This window comes from Cornus florida, unplaced genomic scaffold (genome assembly GCF_030987335.1).
Source record: "Cornus florida cultivar Cherokee Brave unplaced genomic scaffold, ASM3098733v1 CherokeeBrave_3.0.0_Hap2_Chr03, whole genome shotgun sequence".
In the NCBI taxonomy this organism is placed as follows: domain Eukaryota; kingdom Viridiplantae; phylum Streptophyta; class Magnoliopsida; order Cornales; family Cornaceae; genus Cornus; species Cornus florida.
In genome coordinates, this window is record NW_026775573.1 from 1,720,824 (window position 1) to 1,743,134 (window position 22,311).

The 22,311-nt window shown below is 33.9% G+C and overlaps 2 protein-coding genes across 6 annotated transcripts; one reads left to right on the forward strand and one right to left on the reverse strand.

The window, feature by feature from the left end:
* Positions 1-4,316: 4,316 nt before the first annotated feature.
* LOC132298975 (eukaryotic peptide chain release factor subunit 1-3-like) lies at positions 4,317-10,982 on the reverse strand. Of its 2 annotated transcripts, none has more exons than XM_059795375.1 (3): positions 10,882-10,982; positions 5,476-6,938; positions 4,317-4,669 (listed from the first exon to the last, which is right to left on the reverse strand). In XM_059795375.1, exon 2 carries the CDS (start codon positions 6,898-6,900, stop codon positions 5,587-5,589), a length of 1,314 nt encoding a protein of 437 aa, XP_059651358.1. In that variant the 5' UTR covers positions 6,901-6,938; positions 10,882-10,982; the 3' UTR covers positions 4,317-4,669; positions 5,476-5,586. The 2 variants fall into 2 exon arrangements, with proteins under 2 accessions (XP_059651358.1, XP_059651357.1); XM_059795374.1 differs by having other exon boundaries at positions 4,317-4,684.
* A 4,659-nt stretch (positions 10,983-15,641) lies between these two features.
* LOC132298976 (protein BPS1, chloroplastic) lies at positions 15,642-18,480 on the forward strand. Of its 4 annotated transcripts, none has more exons than XM_059795379.1 (3): positions 15,642-15,809; positions 16,003-16,060; positions 17,219-18,480. In XM_059795379.1, exon 3 carries the CDS (start codon positions 17,241-17,243, stop codon positions 18,267-18,269), a length of 1,029 nt encoding a protein of 342 aa, XP_059651362.1. In that variant the 5' UTR covers positions 15,642-15,809; positions 16,003-16,060; positions 17,219-17,240; the 3' UTR covers positions 18,270-18,480. The 4 variants fall into 4 exon arrangements, with proteins under 4 accessions (XP_059651362.1, XP_059651363.1, XP_059651361.1 ...); XM_059795377.1 differs by having other exon boundaries at positions 15,644-15,809; positions 17,207-18,480; XM_059795380.1 differs by lacking the exon at positions 16,003-16,060.
* Positions 18,481-22,311: the final 3,831 nt, after the last annotated feature.

Here is a 22,311-nt window from a genome sequence, read left to right on the forward strand (position 1 = left end):
TATCCGTTCTAATTCATTAGAGCTTTGCGTTAATTGGTTGGCACATCTGTCGTGATCATATTTCTATCCCTGCTAATTTAGTAATTATATTTTAATTGTTCCGTTGCATAAAGGATGGTTGTGTTTTAGTGTATTTGAGTGTTACTGCTTTTCAAGGATAGAACAGCTCTTGAATTGGTTGGGTGTGTTATGCTGTAAATAATTTATGCATCACTGTGGCGGACATTTCTCGTGTTTGATGGATCCAATTGTTTGCATCTTAAGCAGGTTTCACTTGTCTTAGGTTAAGAGGCCCAGGGCCGCAAATGAGTCTAGCCGAGCCGAGCTTGGGGTTGCTCGGGCTCGGCACGCCAAACTCATAGGCAGGTTCGGCTCGTGTTCAGATGAGTTTGGCTAGGCTATGTTCGGGCTCAGCTCGGCTCAAGCTTGTTTACATATAAATATGTAAATATATATATCTATACAATCACATATATACACACACGCAAACATTTGAGTTCAGCCCATATATATTCGAGTATCTAACGATATATAGACACACATACTTAGAAGATGAAACAAATCTTGCCCCATGGCCGTCGATCTTCACCCTGATTTCTCAACCACCGATGAAACAAATCTTGTCCATGGCCATCGGATCTTTGTCACGCCGTGATTTCTCAACCACCATTGTTGTTTGTGTTCTAGCTTGGCGACGTTGAGCACTTAGCAGGCGGGCTATAACTTTGGGCTAAACTTGTAATATATGGGCTAGCATCTTCAATATAGGAATAAGAATATAATGGGCTTGGTAAACGAGCCTGTTCACAAACCTAACTTGCCGAGCTCAGCATTGCTCAAGCTCGGTTTGTTTAATAACATGTGTTCAAGCTTGGAAACGAATGAGCCCGAGCCAAAAGCGAATGAGTCCAAGTCTAGCTTTTAACAATCCGTTCCGAGCTGTCGTTCATTTGCAGCCCTTTAGAGGCCATAAGAATGTATTGCTGTGAGCCTGACTTTGAGAGCAGATTGAAGATGTCAATTTAACCCCCTTTCCTCCCATACCAAACAAAACACAAAAAGAGGGGTCGTGGTCTAGCCGCTGGAATGTTTACCATCCTTGTAATTTTATTTAATTTAATATCAGGCCGTTCATAATTTTGATGGCTAGAATGATAAGACTGTTATTAGGTAATTTTAGTAGCCCACAAAATTGATTCTTCTTGTCATGTGTGTGTATATTTATGTGTATGTGTTTGTGTATCCCCTTTTATGGTTGGGTATAAGAATAAATTTTTCTTTTTCATATGGTCAAGAATCATATATGCAAAGGATGAAATTAACATATCTAGAATTTTCCCACAGACATAGAATTAACATTTTAAAATTAGAATTTTATTTTTAAAAATATTTTACTATTTTGTAGAATTCATGACAGCTTTAATAAACAAAAATATACACATACTACAGAAAGTCAATAAAGTGTCTTTTGTATTTAAATTTGTTTTAAAATTATAAAACTCCAAATTTTGATCATAAAATTTCAATTTGTTTCAGAAAACTTTTTTACTTTAAAAAAGTGATCATATTGTCTCAATATACCTGTCTTAAAAGACAAATACTATTTAATGTTAAATTAAAAATTATTATTTTTAAATTACAAATATACCCTTGGTTGCATGATCATGAAAAAGAACACATGAAGCGGAACAACGATTCCAATACATGCACACATGAATTAATTAAACTCCGCCACATGAAGCGGATCAACGATTGCTCGATTAATTCGTGCAAGAAGAAGAAAGAGCGTACGAATCGGCGAGGACGCCGACTACCACGACGTCCACCACCACCACTTCTCTTCCTTCCTCTCCCAAGCACACCAATTCCATCACCTCCTCCTCATCCTCTCGTCTCATCCACCGTCGGCAACGGCAATTACATGGATGACAATGACAACTAGCCAATGCAACTCGACGACCGCGATGAGGAGGAGGTCAAGACGGATCGAGCAGAATTCGAAGATGACGATTGATAGGGTGGTGGAACTTATGAGAGATTGCTTCATTCAGAACAAGCGCCCCAAGCGGCTCCATCGGTGGTGGCATGATCATGAGCTTGTGAGGGTTCAGGCGGGTTTGATCCTCCTGGGACCAGGTTGAGCTCTCATGATCTTTCAATTTCATGGTTGAGGTTGAGTTTTGAGTTTTAGGAATGGCATTGTTGTAATTACATGTCAATGGCAAGGCATTAATGAATCATAATATATGTAATTAAAATCTTTTGGCAATTCAATTTGTGTGATAATAACCTTGACCATTTCCAACAATCTATTAAAATACTTGTTTGTGTAAAATATACAGTCACATATGATGTGTAATTTTTTTTTTTTTATCTCTAATGTTAAGATACACTACTACATCACCAATGTGTGCATCTCCAACCGTAGTGTATATTTTTTTTGGTGTAAATTTGATGTGTTATAATGAATTTATACAAAAATTTTGAATTATTTAATTTGAGCTTCAACGGTTGTTTTATATCTTTTGTGTAAAAATATATCTCCCAATAATAACTAGTCATGTGTCATGCTAGGACCCCACATAACTTTTACAAAATTACCTAATATATGATTGATTCTTTAATGGAATGAGAAAGAGGGATGTGAAATGAAATATGTTGATCTGGCAGTATAAAAATGTTATGTAAAATACACAACCCTTTTACACATTGGTGATGTGGCAATATATCTTAAAAGAGTGCTGGAGATGAAAAAAATTTACACATCATAAATAGCAGTTTATATTTTACACCAATTTTTGTGTAAATCTATAATTATAAATCAGATTTACAAATATATATATATATATATACATATTTACAATATATGTATGTGCACGTATTAGAATACAGGGTTGGACATGACATAGATATTTGAGTAATGTGATCATTTTTTTTATAGTGTAAGAATTTTTTAAAACATTTTATGATCAAAATTTAAAAGCGAGTTTTATGATTTTAAAATCAAAATTTACAGGAATATAAGTGAGAGTTTCCGTCAAATTTTTATGGGATTTAAATAAGCTTCCTCGAAACGATCAGCGTACGGCCAATTAGCCCTCCAATGCAAACCGATGATATTAGCGTGCGTGTACGGTGTACATATATGAATAGTACATTTTACTCTACCTGGTGAAATTGAAATAAAGATGTTGCAAACAGAAACTGTTTAGCTGTTTTTCATTAAACTGCGACATTTTTTTTTCCCTAAAGATCACACAAAAAAAGAGAGGATATAATGGTTTCTTATTTCCTAAATAAGATCACATAGTAAAAAAATGGATATAATCGTCGATTGGACAGAATTTATTTTATTAGAAAGTATCAATGAAACATCCCGGAACATTTATAATAAAAGATTCAATAATAAAATGTTATGACTTATGGTCTAAGTGGTACTACTAACCTTCCAGAAACATCCCGGAACATTTATAATAAAAGATTCAATAATAAAATGTTATGACTTATGGTCTAAGTGGTACTACTAACCTTCCAAAATCCTGAAGGACTCATACGGTCAACTCAGGACCCATTATAGGGTTATAGCCTAGAGGTATCAATCCTCCCCTTCCAAAATCGAAGGACTCTAATGGTAAAATTGTTCGTATTTTGTAAAAATAAAAGCAATATAAATACAAGTAATTTTTCATGACATACCATATGAAAACAATATAAATACTTAGTTTTTCCCGTCCAAGCTCCTAAAATGTTAAAATAAAAATAATAATTTCCTACTATCTCCACCAAACCAAATGGACCCTTGATAGAGCCTTGCAATTAAGGGCGAGCTTGAACCCACCCCTAAATATATATATATATATTTTTACTATAGGCAATTTTAGTCCAACCTAAAAAAATATATATATATATATTACTAGTATTAGCCCAACTAAAGAAATATTAGCCCACCCAATGACAATTTATCACCCTTGCTTGCAATATTTTCATTCCCCATTCCCCATTCCCTAATGGTCAAACAAGGGGTTGTGGTGGTAAAAAGACAACAAAACAAGCGGCGGTTTGACATTGTCATTTCCTTGCAATAAAAGCAACTACTATGACACAAATAAAGCTTTCAAAACCCTAGGGTCCAAATAACTTCTTATATACCCTTTTGACCCTCAACTATGCCGATTCATATGTTTAATAGATAATACTGAGTAGGGCTATACCATCCAAAATCAATCCTTCTCATTTATATTTTGGTCTAAAAAAGACAAGTCTCCTCAAAAACAAGCACAATCAATATTGGCATATTTCAGCAATCCACACAACAGCATCAAGATAAGCAAGTTAAGCAATGCCACCCTATCCATCCATGTATACATATATCTAAAAATATCATTATTTCAATTTAAACTTCAAGTTTTTCCCTTTTTTTCTTTCTTTGGGTCCTCATAAAAAAAACGTACAGAATGAGCTTTGTGCCCCATCCAAAATAGTAAAACTAACCATTTCCAAGTAAACGTCACCATTGTATGAACAGGATGCAGTTGCTTCTACACCTTTACATCCGCTGGTGGAATAATTGCAGTGCGACTACTGTCTGCGGTCAAGGGAAGACAGTATACCAAGCTTGTCCAATTCATCAGTCAGGTTCGGTCCTCCGGGCAGCAACCAGGAAATCGGGCTTCGAGGTAAATAACTGTGTTAGTTGTTTAAAAAAACAAAAAAAAAAAAACATATTAGTCAACATGCTTGAAAAAGCTTCAATATCTATACATCATAAAGGATAGATATCACATAAATAAATTATCAAATTAAAAAATAATAATAATAATAATAAATAAAAAAGAGAGGAGGTTGACATATTGAGGGCAAAAAGAAAAAACCCAAGTTAAATCCCCATCAACCCCACACAAAAAACTCACTACTCACTCTAAAGATACATATGGCCATGAGCTAGCTAACTTAATATTATCAGGTCGGATAGCTGGTACAGCCATGCCATAAATACAAGGACTCATCCTCACAATGTTATACAACTTATACCAAGCCACCTTTCCATTTTCATCATGTACCTCCTTTGTCCTGGTCCCACCACATATTTCATCACCCCGCCAAATCTTATCAACACCATCATGATCAGTGGACCCAGAAGTACCTCTGTGATTATCAGCTGTCCATCAATCATATGGTCATAATACTACATGGCAAATATATTCAGCAGAAAACTTCTGCATAAATTAGAAACTCCAGCTTTATAAACAAAATTATAGACCTTACTGTATGCAACTACACTTCCTCATAGATTTATCCAACTGCTCTACCATGAAATTCCACATGTTATCACCACATAAAAGTGTTTTAGCACAGAGAATGAAATATCTTTAAGTTCAAAATGAAGACAAAGCAATCAAAAAAATTAAAACCCAACAATAAAAGGTAGTGTACCTTTAAACTTTGTTAGTAGTAAGAAAAAATTCAGGGACTAACCTTGATTAGAACTCCTTGAAACTTGTTGAGTGTGATCACCTTAAGCACGACAACCCCTGGACCGGTGCAAGCTCCACCCTCTCGTGGCGTTGGGAGATGGTTGATTGATTGCTATTCAGAATCTTCGTAAGTTTCTCCATCATCAGAAAGCTCATCAAATGATCGCATGTCAAGCTGGTATCGGAGGATTCCACCAATTCCACCAAAGCCTCTGCAGAACTGAGATCCCTCCTGAGACTTGTTGGTAACGAACTCTAGCGTGCACCCAAAACGTCTGTACTCATTAGCAAACCACTCAAGCAGTGATGTTTTCTCCTGAACCTCCAATTCGGCAGATGTGGCTGGATCCCGGAAGTTACTCTGATTGCCCTCTTGCTCCTTGTTAAAGTGTTTGACAACAATTTCCCCAGTAGAGCTATTTTTCAGCAGATACCTATTAATGTCCAGATTTTCCCAGACAATGAGTGTCTCAACAGCACCCATTTCCAAAGCTTTCAGTGTGTCGTCCACACCAAAAACATACTTGCCGGTATCCTGGCTGATTTCCTCAAAGTACTTCCCTATCAAGCGCTTCTCCTGTATAAACTTCACATTGGAGAGGATCTCGGAGGACAGCTCAATTGCCTGGTTAAAACCATTTTCCCCTCCGTAAGAAACATCTACTACATTCAGAATTTTTGCCTGAAGACGAGGGTCAAACATATCAGACTGACTCAACTCTGTCTTGAAATCAGCTGACCCAGCAAGAATTAATCCAGAAACATTAGGCTGGCTGGTAGCAGGATTGATATAAAACTGTGTGGCGAGCTCAGCTGTCTTCCTCACATAGTTGTGGCGCTTCTCCATTCGAAGACGAGCAAATCGCAGAGCTGATTGCCCTCCTCTTCCATGTTTCTTTGGAAGATCCACAGTAAATTTGTGAAGCACCTCCCGGGTGTTGCCACTTAACGTCCCAAAAAGGGTCCCATTCCCATCCATAACAATAAAACCAAACTTGTCATCAGATTCTAGAAGTTCACTCAGAGCTTCTGTGTGGAATTTGTTGTCACAGAGATAAAGAGAGGCATTTATGGGCCTGAAGGGTTCAAAGTCAATGGTAACCTTCTTTTCTTTCCCATCTTCGGTTATGATTGTTCCTGTATAAAGAACTAGTCCATTTGGAGGAACCTTATTATAAAGCTTAAGCCTCTGTTGAGCAGATGTAATTGCACCAAGGACAGACTGCCGGTTCACCCTACTTTTGATGTTTGAAGCAGTTCCAAACTCATCCCCCAGCATCTTTGTAACCCGAGATATTTGATCACGTGGAGGCATAATAAGAGAGATCATACTGGTACCATTGCCTCTAGCAGCTTCCAGTGCCTTGATCAGCTTCTTGATTTTCCATATCTCAATGTTCTTATCAGTTCCTTGACCATCTGCCATTGCAAGATATACAAACTGCTGAAAGAGTAAAAAATTACCTGCATCAATGACAATAATACACTTAGCATTTAAGACGCTTCCAGATGGAAAAAGGCCTACCGACTATGGTTACAAGAACAGGACGAATTATTATATCTCATCTATATAAAAATACACAATGTCTAATACAGACACGGTGCATTAGTACAGGCAAATTGAGTATTTGTTGGCAAATTTGAAACTAATCACTTGAGAACAAGGTTCCATAATAAATTTTAATAGCAGAATTATTTGGTTTCAGGTAATATTTTCAGTTTCCAAGTCAAACATGTTCGACATGTGGGTACTTTATTCATTCAGATCCATGCAATTTGAATCAACTCTTTCCAGGTAAATAAATCAGAACCATAACATTGACTTGTGCTCACACTCTCAACGAGACCTGCTTCTGGGTTTTAAGAATATAAAATACAGAAATAGCTTGCACTACTTTCTGGAGACTAATTGGATAAGAAAAGGCTGCCCCTACTGTTTTTTTTTTTTTTTTTTAATGATTTCTTAATAGGCATTGAATTTCATTTTCTGGATCAGCTTTCATTTTCACTTTAATTTTGTTAAAAAGGGCATGTATTTCAACTTACCAAACACATTGTAGTTTATTAAGTAAATTTATGCTCATGTTAGGATTTTCACAAAAAAGAAGCCTAGTTGCTGCCATGCACAATATATAAAACATCAAATCACATATAGGATTCTCACAAAACTTATGATTAAGCAACGAAGCGAGGAAACATATTACAACATCCCTAAAAGTGACAGCTTTATGTTGCAACAAACAAAGACGATTTAAACATAGCAGTTGCTCTCCAACATATTCAAGAAGCCCTTGACAATTCAATTGCATAAACTGTTTGCATAAGGGATATTTTCTATCTGTTAGTCTACATTTTGTCCCAAAACCAAACAGCATCTACATTACTCTCATCCAGTATTCAACTCATCTTATGACCGAATTTTACAAATGCATTCCTTCTCAATTCATCTTCTCGTCTATTGATACTCGTCAATGGAAGGAAACAAATTACGATATGCACAATTTATAAACATCAAAGCACAAATAGGATTCACACAACTTATGATTTAAAAATGAAGCAAGTTTACATATTACAACATTCCTAATAGAGACAGCCTTATGTTGCAACAAACACAGATGATTTAAAGATAACAGTTACTCTCCAACATATTGAAGAAACTCTTGACAATTCAATTGCATAATCTACTTGCACAAGGGTTATCTAGTAGCTGTAAGTAAGACTAAACTTGGACCCAAAACCAAACAGCATCTACACTTACTCTCATCCAATATTCAACTCATTAGTCTCAACCTATGACTCACTTTTACAAATGCATTCCTTTTCAATTCATCTTCTCGTCTATTGAAGCTCATCAATGGAAGATTCTTGATTCAGCTACTGCTCATCTTATACACTTATACATGTCATGTTTTTTCTGCCTCCTTGTGGTACAATCAAGCAAGCTCCGCCTTGCAGCCTGTTTCTTACAATTTATTTCCAATTTGATGGAATTCAACAAGAAAACAATACTCCAAAATTGTTTCTCCACTCACGCATCCTGCTCTAAATTTATAGAAAATCTTATATTTTAGTGTTCTCTTCTTAGTATTTGATCATGGAAACAAATTTAAAAATATGGATATATACTTGAATATTTACCTTTATTTTAACATATATATAAATATACATGCAAAAAGTTAGGAGTACAAATGAATCAAGCTGGGACCAAGCTTTGAGATGTTAGTACTAGGCCAGCCAAATTCAAATCGAGGTTCAAACTTAGTTTATTTTAACAATGATGGTTAAGAAAAAAGCTTGCCGGTTGTGATTATACAACTATGAAAATGACAGTTAATGGCAGCGTGAGGGCAGATCCATTGGCAGTGCTTATTGACAGTAATGGTTTTGATTGGATGGAATTGCCAGTGGCAGTGATTCAATGTTATGCCTTAAAAGTTGCCGATAACGGTTGTGGCAGGTGATGCCGAAGCTCTGCTGCAAGCTTCCTCACTGAAACAACCACCTCTCTTACACTAATCACTTTCCACACACTTCTCCCGCCAAACTCCAAGAGTGAAGTCTTGTCCTTTACAACAACATTTTCCTCCCCATCGTTAAACTTTGACTGAAAAAGAGGAGTCTTAGCCCGTGAGTTGCAATAATTACTGACGGTTAGCCTTTGAATAGTTGCAGATGAGAGCGAAAGATGCAAGATTAGGTTTGAAAGTTATTTCTTCTTCCACCTATTTGAATATGAGGACAAGGACAGGAATGTTTAAGAGACTGACATTATGCAACGATTGTTTTTGCTTTGAGAAAACCATAAAGGTTTGCTAGATTGGACAAACGTCTAAGGGAGTGTTCTGGTTGAGCAAAATTGTAAGGGCATGTTTGGTTGGACAAACTATAAGGGCACATTTGGTAAACGAATCAAACTGAACTGAAGCTTGGCTCTTTAGTAATCGAGTTTCAATGTTAGGCACAAGCTCAGTTCGTTTAACAAATCAACAAGCCTTGACAAGCCCAATTAATTCATAAAAAAATTGATTCATTTGCAAAATAACAAAAGTATTTATAAACCTAAGATAATGGTATTGTGGATGTTTAGAACGTCCAACAGTTGAAGTCTAAATACATTCCTTATGACGAGCAAAATTTCACTAAATTAATACGTGGCACTTTAATGTTTGAAAAATCATTCATAATCATCATCCTTACCTTCATCATGTATGGATTGGATCGGCCAAATGAATTCTCTTTTTTCATTCTTTCCTATTATACATCATATCACCACCACTTAGATTTAATTTTTCAATTCATAATCTTTGGTTGGCCTCTTTGTCTCTTACATTGAAAAATCATTTTTTAACATAAAAAAAGAGACTGAATAAATTATTTATAGAGTTACAAGTCCCGTTCAGGTTGTAAGAACTCTAGACAGCTAAGACTTTAAACTTTACTAAACATTACGTTACCTTCTATTCATAGCTCAGCAAATAATCCCAGTGATATATGGCATGTCTGGTGCAGATTTCAAGAACTCTGAAGAGACCATGCAACTTTTTCAAAGGCATTAACTATATGAAATTACCTTTTTCCTAACTTAGCTTTCAAAAAAATATAAACCAAATGATTCTTTTTTTTTTTTTTTTTTTAACTATTACAAGTTTTTTATTCCCCTAGAATTAGAAGACTATATTCAAAAAATTAAACCAAGAAGGCTCGTAACCACCTGGAATAAAGTTGGGAGGGGGCTACAAAATTTTCTAGCAAAAGAGGTATCTTATCTGTAGACACTCTGGACAAGACTTTTGTAAGGTTTATTTAATATCAAAGATTACCCAAAACCGCTTTCCCGAGTCACCCATATGGTTATATTTGTACAAACAAACACAGACAAAATAGCCCACAAATAGCATATATGCATATGAATCAAAGAATCAACGGGTCACAGAGAAAGTTTCAACTAAATCATTAACAAAGAATGATCCAAAAGAGACTATTATCCAAGTAAAAGAATACAAAATTATACACACACGCACATATAAAAATCAAAACTCATGATCACAGTTCTTTATTAAATTTAAAGGAGCAAAAAGGCAAGCAGATCAAAATATCATATGATTCATACACAGCACAAAAATTAGAGGACACGTACAAAATTACATAAATTAATACATTTTTTTTTTTTTTTGATAAGAACATAAATTAATACAAAATTATAAATATATATAAATTAATAAAATTCAAAACGCATGATTAAAGTTCTCTGTTAAAGGGAAAAAAAGGCAAGCAGATCCAAAGATCATATGATTCATACAGCACAAAAATTAGAGCACAAATTAGAGTTAATCAGAAAACAAACATACAGAACTTTCGAAAGTATGAAGTGAATGATTCAATTACGTGAAAACACGAATCGACTGACCTGAAACTAATTCGCAGTTCGCCGCCTGAAATGGGGATTGGAAGCAATAGCTAAAGTGAGTTTTTGATTATTTTATTATTTTCTGTAACTATTTATAGTGAGTCGCTCTCAAAGCCCTAACCTTACTCCTTACCACACAATTCTGTTACTTAACCATAGTTAGGAATCAAACGCAGGAATTTAACCATGGTAAGAAAATATCTTGGAAGCTTTATTAATATTGTACCCTTTTTATTTTTATTATTTATGAATTTTTTTTATTGTTAGTTCTGTTGGTAGGTACTCAAATAGGTGGATATGAAGAAAAAAAAAAAAACCAAAACAAAACAAAACAGGTGGAACCAATAATCCTGACCGGACCAAATTGGCTTGATTTTTTCGCGATTGTGTTTGGTTCCGGTTCTAGACACATGGAACCGTTTATAAATGGTTACAATTTAAGGTTCTAAAAAACTAATCTAAACCAAACCGAACATTTTGTAAATTGGATACATTTTTATATATTTTCTATAGTAATAAGAGTTAAGAAGATTTAACTATATGAAAACTTTACCGTTTAATTTTAGAAAAAATTCAGTTTCTTAATCTGTTTTAATTGAAAAATTCAGTTTCCTGATTTGTTTTAACTTTATTTTACAAAAGACAATTTCTTATAAGACAAATTATTGAGAGTTATATATATCAACTCTAATCACATCTTAGAGTGGGGTGAAAAATACAAAGAAGGAAAAAGAGAGAATCATCATATGTGTTGTATGATTGATTAAAATTTCATTAGTTGTTTAATTTGTGTTTATGCCACAACAACTTGTATCAAATCCGTTGAATATGGAGAGCAAGCACTCCACTTTATATCACGTAATATATGATAAAAAAATTTATATTATATATAATATATATTTTTAATTATACATATATATAATTAAATTATAAAAAAACTTAGAACCATTTGGTTCGGTCCAGTTTCATTGATTTATTTTTATTTTTTTTGGCTTCAACTTTTATGGAACCTTTAGGAACGGTGGTGTGGTTTCAAAATATTCTCAAATTCATCCAATCTGAACCGTGTACACCCACACTTACACATACACATTCACGAACTGAACCGTAAAGATCCGTTTGACTCGATTATGAAACTTTGGAAACCTCTTTTTAAAAAAATGATGCAACACCAACGGACTATTAGCCTAGTAGTATCAGTTTCTTATTTTTTAAAAGGAGTTCAGGGGTTCAAGCTTTAAAAGAGATAAGTGAAATTTTGATGCAACAAGATACTATTAAAAGTCTTTCCAAGCCACTGTTGTAGTATCTTATTGCTAATATTAGAATACAAAACGAGAGTCGAAATATTATAATACATGATTTTGAATGAAAGCTAATTATTTATTTATTTATTTTTATTCTTTCCATTGAATAAAAACTATTAGATTATACCTTTTAATAAATACAGCTAATACGATAATGAGAGCACAAAATGGTCGACCCCCCAAAGCTCACACTTGTTTTTAATAAAAAAGTTTAGACATATAAAATTTATATGTGTGCTAGTGAAAAAGCACGTCCGAGGATCCACTAAAATAATTATCATAATAAATAAATACTCCGTAATTAATTATAACAAAAGTGAAAAAACAATTCGTTACAAATATATTTGTAATACTTATTAATGGTAACTTAATTAGAGAATAGAGTTTGTAAAATAAAAATATATGAATACATCATTAAATAAGATGGATAACATTAAAATCTTACTCGGCGAGGTTTGTCCTCTATAAAATGGGATTATTTAACTTGATTTCATATCTGTTAGAAACTAAATTCAAGTCTGGAAGTGACTAAATTCAACCACACACACACACACACACACACACACACACACATATATATATATATATATATCATTAAATGAGATGGATAAAATTAAAAGCTTTCTAGAGAAGGTTTGTCCTAGGTAAAAGTATAATTATTTAACTTGATTTCATATATGTTACCAACTAAATTTAAGTATGAGGTGAACCACTTTAAAAGCTTACCAAGGATGTTTGTTCTTTGTAAAAATAGAATTATTTAACTTGATTTTATACCTGTTACCAACTAAATTTAAGTCACAAAATGACCAAATTCAACTTAAAAAAATAAATGAGAAGGTTGATAGTTTTTTTTTTTTTTTTTTTGCTGACAAACTAGGGGAACTCGAGTTCAGGAAGCTGGGTAGAGCTCTACCAACTAGACCACTTGGTAATGACTCAAGGTTGACAGTTGAATAGTAGAGAGATTGATTTGAAACACTTTGTACTTTCAATAAAAGTCTAAATATGGATATAGATATATATAAATATATATACATTTGATACTAGTATAAATATAGATATATTTTTAGTTTATGGTTCCGTCTGAATGGATTTGGAACTGAAACCAAGATAGTAAACTCATGAATTCTTATTTATAAAATTGAAAACAGAACTGAAACGTAGAAAATTCTAACCGACCCGACGATTCGTACTGATTTATCAGTTTTAAAGGCTTTTTGTGCACCACTACTCACACAAATAGGACTCGCAATAGATCCTAATATCTCATATATGGAAGCACAATTCCTCATCTGCCATGGTTAATTTGCACAATAAACACGAATGGTCAAGTGGGCGGACCTCTTCCGCATGTTCGTTTTATTTTTCATTTTTATTGCACACATTATTTATTTATAGGTGCAAGTGTGGCAAAATACAAATTAAGAGGAAAACATGCAACTTAAACGAGAGAAATCTAAACTCTTAGTTATTAAGTAAACAAGTTGGAGAGAGTAGGGTGCTTGATCTCACCTCTTGAAAAGAGGAATGGTAAGATCTTCGATGGCTAGACCGTCAATAAGGAGATCCAATTTTAACTCAGTGTTAATGTTCGGCTATCACTACTAATACAATTTAACTAATTTATTACTATTATTATTTTTATTTTGGTAATAAATTCACATACCAGCTTTACCTTTACGAGAACTTGAATCTTCAATTTTTTATTTTGAAAGACAAAAAATTATCACTATGTTACGGTGTTCGATAGCTTACCACCACCACCAATACATTATGTGGCACCATCAGCGGCACTTCCAACATTATCGTCTCGTCTAGTAATTGATGTGGAATTCATTGGGTCCCACCTGGTTTTGTCCTGGTCATACCAGCAAGCTGGACCTTCATCCACGCATGGTTTTGATTTCACCGTCAACGCCAGAACATTATTTTGTCCACGGAGCGCAATAGCTAGCATCACTTGTGATTGAGTTCAAAAGGTGGAAAAAAAGAAGTTCAAAAGATTTTGGCAATGACTGTATTTTGTTACGCTCAACAAACATGTATAGGCTCATATATCAGTGTCACTTGGACTAATTTTAGGTGAGTCTCAAACTGTGCCCGCCACGTCCCACAATATATATAGTCTGAACAATGATACAGGCTAAAAAACTTCTGGATTGAATGACTTTTATTCTTTAAATATGTTATAAGTGATAAATATACAGCCCACTTAAAACATATTCAAAGATAAATTAAATAACAACTCAAAAACAGTTGCACAATATTGCATTTTTCCGAAGAAACTCAAACTAAATGGGTGAAACCTAGCCTGGTCTTCTAAAATAAGAGAAAAATAGCAAAGATCGTTGAAGGTTTTGAGTGAAAATAATACTGTGAGTTCGGTCGGTCGTCGATGGACAGCAGTATGTCTGTAACAAAAACAAGTAAAACAAAACAAATGCCAAACAGGCCTAAGGCTATGATTGGTATTTTAGGTTAAATATATAGCTTAAATATGAATTTTTTTACAATAGTTTAGCTGGACTCAATCTCATGCCTTAGGACACTGTTTTAAATGCAAACATCAACATATTTTCTTATATTAAGATAATTACTTCTATTAACATATCACTGCTTGACACAGTTTTCTTTATGCAAATTAACAATAGTGAATGTATAAGCTTCGCCAAACTAAAAATGGAAATGAATACGTAGCAGAATCAAAAGATGCACAAAGTAATCAAGGAGGGTATCGAGTTCCTTCGTCGTTTTGCTTTTTTTTCTTTCAAAAAAGCCAAAGATATTCAAATCTGTTGGCCAAACAGAAACCAAGGAAAAGAACACTGTACAACCAAACAGTCTAAACAGATCGTCATACAACAAAGTACACAGTACAACCAAACAGTCTAAACAGATCGTTGTGTGCTTGTTCAAAAGTTCTTAGCAGACGTGTTTGACTCTACAACACACAGACTAGGTTTTTATTCTTACTGCAGTGATTAAGGGGGGAGCAATTTGTTATAAATTCCTGAGCGTTTTGTTTTCAATGTTTTATTTTTTGTTAAAATAAAAATAATATTTTTACTGTCAGAGTTTTTTGAAAAAAAAATAGAAAACATGAGAACGATATTTTAAACATTTTGTCTTTGGTATGTGTTGTAATACTGTTATAGTTTTAGGTCTTTTTTTATATTTTAATTTTGAATTACTGTTCATAAAATATTTTAACACTACGTATAAAAAAAATAACTTAATTTTTATAAAAAATTTGATCAAAATTAGCTATTAGTACAATTTCTTATAAAATTTGAAATTATAAAAATTTATAAAATATGAAGGTTATTTTAAAAAAAAATAAAGAAAAAAGAAAAAAAAATGTAATTCATTTCATGTTTGTTCTCCACGATATATATACTAGAGTCCACCATAAAAATCATCAGCCAGAGAAGTCTCGAACCATCGTTTCTCTATACGTTCCACTTGTATTCTACCACGTGTCAGTAGAATAGGGTTTTTTATGCGCTCCATTACACACCCGTTTATGACGACTTTTTTTAACAAAACGCTCTCTCTCTATCTGTCTGATGCGTTTGTGACTTTCTTCGACATTTCCCATCTCTGCGTTTACATTTTCAGGTACGCTCTTTTTCTTTTCGTTTCTCGTCCTTTATTTCTAGGGTTAGCGTAGAAAACTTAGAATTAAGACTTAAAATTAGGACGTCTTAAACCAAAAAAAAAAAATAATAATAATAATAATACTAATAAACCATATTTAGCTATGGTTTGTGTTCCGAATCTTGACTTATTATATCTCAATCGGTTTTATAAGGTATTGATTGTTGCAATTCTGTTTCTGACGGTTGCTGATCTGAAGATCTAGCCGTTTGGTGAGTATTTTGATATGATTATCGTTTGATTTGTTATTTTGACGTTGATTTTATTTAATTGATCTGATAAGGATTAGATCTCTTCGTATTGTTATGTTGTATGCTTGTGTTGTAGATCTATGACAATTTAATTTAGAAAAAGCTTGAATTTTGACAAGATATGTGATATAATTTGTGTGTTTTTTTTGGATCTGTTGACTTCCATTTCCCTTTCCTAAGAAATTTTAGGCGGAGGTGTAGAAAATATAAATTTGGGTTTTAATTTTCTTTATTTGTTTTCAGTCATGGCAATCTAACTCAACACAACCAAGCTCAACTATACTCAGCTGAGATCATTATTGGAGCAGTTTTAGCTTAAGGCCTTGCTTTTGTATTTTTTGGTTATGGTTATTGAAAAATCTAGTGTTTAGAAATTTGCCTTTTCTTTTTCTTCCTCTTGTCCTACCTTTTCTTACCAACCAAACAATGAGTTGGTGAAAGTCTCCTCATCGTGATAATAATCATATGCCACATATTCCTCATACTTTGGTGTGTTGTCTGATTAAATTTAAGTGATTCCACTGTATTTTACATGGTATTTGTAGGTATAAAAAAAATAAAAAAATCTAGAACGGTGTTCAAGGATAATCGAGGCCATCACCTCAATTGAAATTTTCCATTGTAGTTTCATAGTATGTGAGAACATGAAAAAAATAACATCATTAGAATGAGACATTTTGAATATAATTGGAACCATTACCACAATATAAGCTAAAGTTTTTTGTAATAACACAACATTATGATTATTATTTTTTGTTATCATATGTTGCTATCATGTATATAGTATAAAGACCTCGATTACAAAGTTTTGTTTATGCTTAAGAGTATACGGCACAAATAAAGGACTATCTAGCTATGTGGGTCAATGAAATGCATCATGAACTTCTTATTTGTGTATGAGCAGAAAACATGGTGACTATATTTATTTATGCTTTGTCAAAGTTTGGTCTGGATAAAAGGATATGAGATATTGACCTAAGATTGGGCACTGCAACATATTTCCATTCATATTTTTTCTTAGAAACATTTGTGAAAACAATTATCATGGTCCTTGATAATGTCTTGAATTTTCTTCTTCAATAAGTTTTCTGACTGGATTTACTTTAGATTTTATTGCAGTTACTACATTTGAATCTAAGATATGAGTCGTCCACATGGCCCGCACCGGCCTTTCTTCCCATTTGGCAATCCATTTAGGATGATTTTACCTAAGGGTTCTTATCTGTCTCCAAGGCTCTATGCACTTGTAAAAAATTTTGAGGAGTCCTTGGCTGAGAGATTTAGACAGCTTAAGCCAAAGGACAGGGAAGATGTCCTTACCTTGTCATGGATGAGATTAGCTATGCAGCTACTGAGTGAAACTCACAATGACATAAAAACCCTCATAACTGAGCTTGAGCTCCCTGTCTGTGATTGGGATGAGAAATGGATTGATGTCTACTTGGGCAATAGCGTGAAGTTGCTTGATATCTGCATTGCATTCAGTTCTGAGCTCTCACGGCTTAGCCAAGGCCATCTCTTGCTTCAATGTGTTTTGCATGACCTGGATTCCTCCTCTTCAAAGCAGTTTGTGAGGTCCCGTTCTTCTCTTGATGCCTGGAGGAGCCATATTAATTCAAAGAATCCCAGACTTGCAAACTGTTTTCCCATCTTAGATGGCCTTACTGAAACGCTTAACCTGCCTAAGGTTAAGAACTCAGCGAAAGGGAAGGTTTTGATGCAGGCTATGTACGGAGTTAAGGTGGAAACTGTATTCATCTGTAGCATCTTTGCTGCTGCCTTCTCTGGATCTGCAAACAAGTTGACGGATTTACAGGTTCCTGAAACATGCTTATGGGCGGAAGCTTTTACTGATTTGCAGGCTTTCATAAATGGGGAGATTAGAAATATGATTCCCAGGGGAAGAGTAACAGTACTGAAAGAGCTGGAAGCGGTCGATATAAGTGTGAAAAAGTTGTACCCCATGATCGACGATGGGGTGGGCCCTGTTGAAGCAGAAGCATTCCAGAGTTCCATTTTGGATTTCGGAAAGAATGCGGAAAAACTTTCACAAGGGTTGGATCTTCTTACAAAGGATGTAGATGGCTTTTTCCAAATTGTTCTAGGTGGACGTGATGCTTTGCTTTGTAACTTAAGAGTGGCTGGTAATATTTCGGATAATGAATCATGAAGATAAACTCCGTTGTGTACATCCACAGGTTTGGTTATGGGCTTCTCTGTTATCTGGTTGATGAAAATATACTATATGGTGTAGAGTATAGTATTATTCAGTCTGTTGTAGCTTGTAAGGTGTGTTATGTTAATGTTGGACTGCTTTATGTATGCTTATGCTGTTGTTTAATGTCAATGATATATGAAAAAGACTTGTACTGTTTGCAACACCACAGTTCCAATATGTAGATGTGTTCCATCCTGTAGATAGCAGTGCTCTAAATCTCCTGCCACCATTTTGAGATGTTCTCCTTTCAATTTTTTAAAATATACATGGTAGTTGTTTAGTGGAATATTATGCCAAGGGGCTTCCTTTACTCATTATAACTAATTTGTATATTCTGTTTCTTGTACTCTCTGTCCAGGGATAAAGCAGTCTGATTTTTGCCATGTGCTCGAGTCTCCGGTGTCTCTTTTCCTAGATTGTAATGGGAGGAGTTTTATTATTTTTATTTTTTAATTTTTTTATTAAGATAATGCTATTAAGATAGCCCCTTAGCCGCGAGTGAATTGAAAGATGTATTAAATGAATTATTCATTTAATATCACAAAACTATCTAGAAGTGGTTAAATATTGACATCCATGCGCTCTCTTGATGGCTTGGCACTGCTATTTTTTATTTATTTATTTTTTAGTTCATTCCCGACTCTGAAATTTTCGCACAATGAGCACCAGAAAAAAGTGTGGTATGTGGATTCTGTGGTGTCACAATCTATATGATATGAGGTGGTCATTTTTGTTGAATATTTATGTGTTGTTAAGGGTATGTTTATACCAGCTATATGTTTTGAACCACAAAATGTAAATCTTACTGGCCACTTGTTTAGTTTCAGAACAATCAATGCATTACTAGGTGAATCACCTCGTCCCCGACGTTATCAGTGTTGGTTTGGTTTCACCATTTGAAATTGGGATTAAATCAATGGCTCCAAATATTTGATTTTTCCGTAACCCTAATTTGCTTTTTGCAAGATGGTTCTGATCCGGTATGGTTCCATGTTCTAGTCAGAGCTCGGAAGAAACAGGTTTCTGGTATTTATTCACCCGTTATTCTATTTCCCTGACAATTATTTGCTTCATCATCTTTAACAGCAGAGTGATGCACAAAGAGTTAATGCCATTTGGATTTCTTTTATTGTGTTACTTTCTCGGTGTTCTGCTAATAAACTTTGCTGACTACTCCAGAGGCTGTAAACAGAAAGGGAGGGGGTTCACGCCCTCACATCAGTAGTTTTCGAATGTCGCTCTAAATGATTTTCCCAAACATAATGGTTTGGTCTTGGGATTGGCGTTACTTCTTTGGGGACGTCGAGACGTAATTTTTCATTCACTAACAATCGCAGTGCTCTAATTTTTTCTTTTCAACATTGTATCCCACCCTGATTGAAATTGGAAACCACGAAGAAAATGGTTGTGCGTGTGGGGTTGGCTAGCAAAGTTGGTGGTGGTGGTGGTGGAATTTGAACTTGACTATGATATGGATGGGAATATTGGAAAACGGACTATTCTGCGGACTATTCTGCATTTGCTTGGAGGTAAAGAGCATTGACTTCAATTCCGAAGGTTTTGTTCTATGTGCTGATTATTTATTCATTTAATTTGTCAGATTGATGGGCTTCCTCGTGAATTTTATTTAACTGCTTGGTATCACGGCATTCGCCAACTGTTAGAAGGGAGAAATTTGTCCCACATCGGATCTGGATAGAAAGTGAGTATAAATGGGTGGGTATACAACATTACTCAACAACTTGAACTTTTGAGTAAATGGATAAACGCCCACCTATTACAGTTAGTATCAGAGCCAGACTCAATCCTTGATCCGGTGTCACGCCAAACGTCCGACTCAAAAGGTGTCCGGATGAGTTACTCTGAGTAGGCAAGGTGGTCTGACCCCAATGAGGGCCAGTGGCGGATTCAAGGGAAAGCTTGGGTGGACTTGAGCCCCCCAAAAATATATATATATATATATATATATATATTTTAGTATAGATATATTTAGCCTAAAGTTTTTAAAAAGGAAAAATTAGTAATAGTATTAGCCTCCCAATTTTAACCCATCCAAACAAGTTCAATATCTAAGCCACAATTTTAAAACAAAGGCCTAACCAAATAGGCCCAAGCCAAACAAGCCCGAAACAATCATTAAGCCAAAACAAAAAGAACTCCTAAATTTATGATATTGCACAAATTAGAGAGCTCATCGTTTCTCTCCCTCTAAAGTCTTAACTCTATTTCTTCTAAAATTTCCTAACTCTTTAATCTTTCGATCCTCAATTCCCCCTTATTTAATATTAGCTCTCCATTAACAATTCTTGAATTCGTCCTTGATGGGTATTGCGAGTTCGAATGGGGAAAAATGTTATAAGGGGAAGCTTATTGTGCATAGGATCCAGATAGAAAATGACATGAGTTTATTGTGCAACCTATTAAAGTTGTTACGTTGGCTACTATTGAAGTTGATACATTGCCTAAGTAGATATTCATTGAACCTCGCTTGTCTTAGAATTAACTTGCCTTACCAACCCTCTAAACATTTATTGTGATTTTTAGCTGGCCGTTATATATAGTTCGACTAGCCACCCACTGTACTTGCACAGTTCAACATTTTAAGCCCCACTTATTTATCATCAAAAGCTCGACTAATGTAGTGTCTCACTTATAAGAGCTGTGGTGGGCATCCAAAGCTCAACGAGAGAACATAATTTGGTTTGGTAAGTTGATGAAATGGTTGGATTTTGATTTTAAAAACAAAAAATGAGTTGGGTATCGAGTTCGGTTTTAATTTAATTTGAATGGAGAAATAATATTCAAGCAATCAAATTTCGTGTATTATTTGATTTTACAATTATTTTAATTTTTAACTCAATTAAAATAATTAAAAACAAAAGTGATAAAATAAATTGTCGGTTTTTCTTTCAAATTTTTATTTATTTATAAATTATAATTGACTGGATTTGGTGGGTACAAACAGTTGAAATCAGGCCGCCTGAATTGACTGAGATTTTCTATGTTAATTAAGGTGTAATGAGACAGTTGACAAAGAAATCAATGACTCGACTTCAAACCAAAAGAAGGTTAGCCACCAAACATTGATCGACCTTTGACTAAGCGGGACGACTTTGATCGCCTGAATTAACATTTGCATACCAAAGACAAAATTTATTTGTTGGCTGGGTTTTTGCTTGATTTAATGGTAAAAAATAAAATTTACATATTAAATTATTTTTCGTATTTGCAGACAAATCTTGAGGAACCGTAAAAAAAATTATTTGTTGGCAAAGTAGTTTTGCATTTTTGTCTGAACTATAAAAATTTTCTAACACATTTTAATTCAGTAGGTTGCACCAGGACAAATGACCTGAACTTACAAAGTACGGACATTTCTACAAAATAGCTATACACTGTCATGTTCGTGTCGAACATTGATACTTGTCGGATACTTCTCAAATATATATGTGTCCATAAATAAAAATTAAATTTTATTATTTTGAATAATATTTTATTGACACTTTCTCATATTTAGGCTAACACTTCCTAACATTTTAAATAGAAGCTTACTTATTATCATAAGTGAATCTTAGAATGATATTTGTTTATTTAAAACAAAAAATATTATTATGGCAAAGTAATAGAATAACGGTATATATAATATAAAATCATTACAATAATAATATAATTTTATTTTTTAAGTTATTTCAAAGCAACTTTTAGTATAAAAATTTATTTATTTTTTAAATTATTTCAAAGCAACTTTTATACTAGAAATTAAAAATGAATAAAAAGTTTATAATACTCTTACTTAATAAATATTTATAAATAAAAAAAAATATTTTTATATATAACTGTATTTACGCCATATATGAAAATCTGCGTCATAATATCATACCTTTTTAGTAAAATTTTACCTGTTGATATATCATATCGCAGTCATTTCGTAATCCCTGTGCTACATATTTCCTAACTGATTTAGTAGCAAAATAGTTTTTTTTTTTTTTTTTTT

Bases quoted from the DNA above. Each gene is read 5' to 3' on its own strand.
- LOC132298976 (XM_059795379.1), top strand. From the start codon at position 17,241: ATGAGTCGTCCACATGGCCCGCACCGGCCTTTCTTCCCATTTGGCAAT.
- LOC132298975 (XM_059795375.1), bottom strand. From the start codon at position 6,900: ATGGCAGATGGTCAAGGAACTGATAAGAACATTGAGATATGGAAAATC.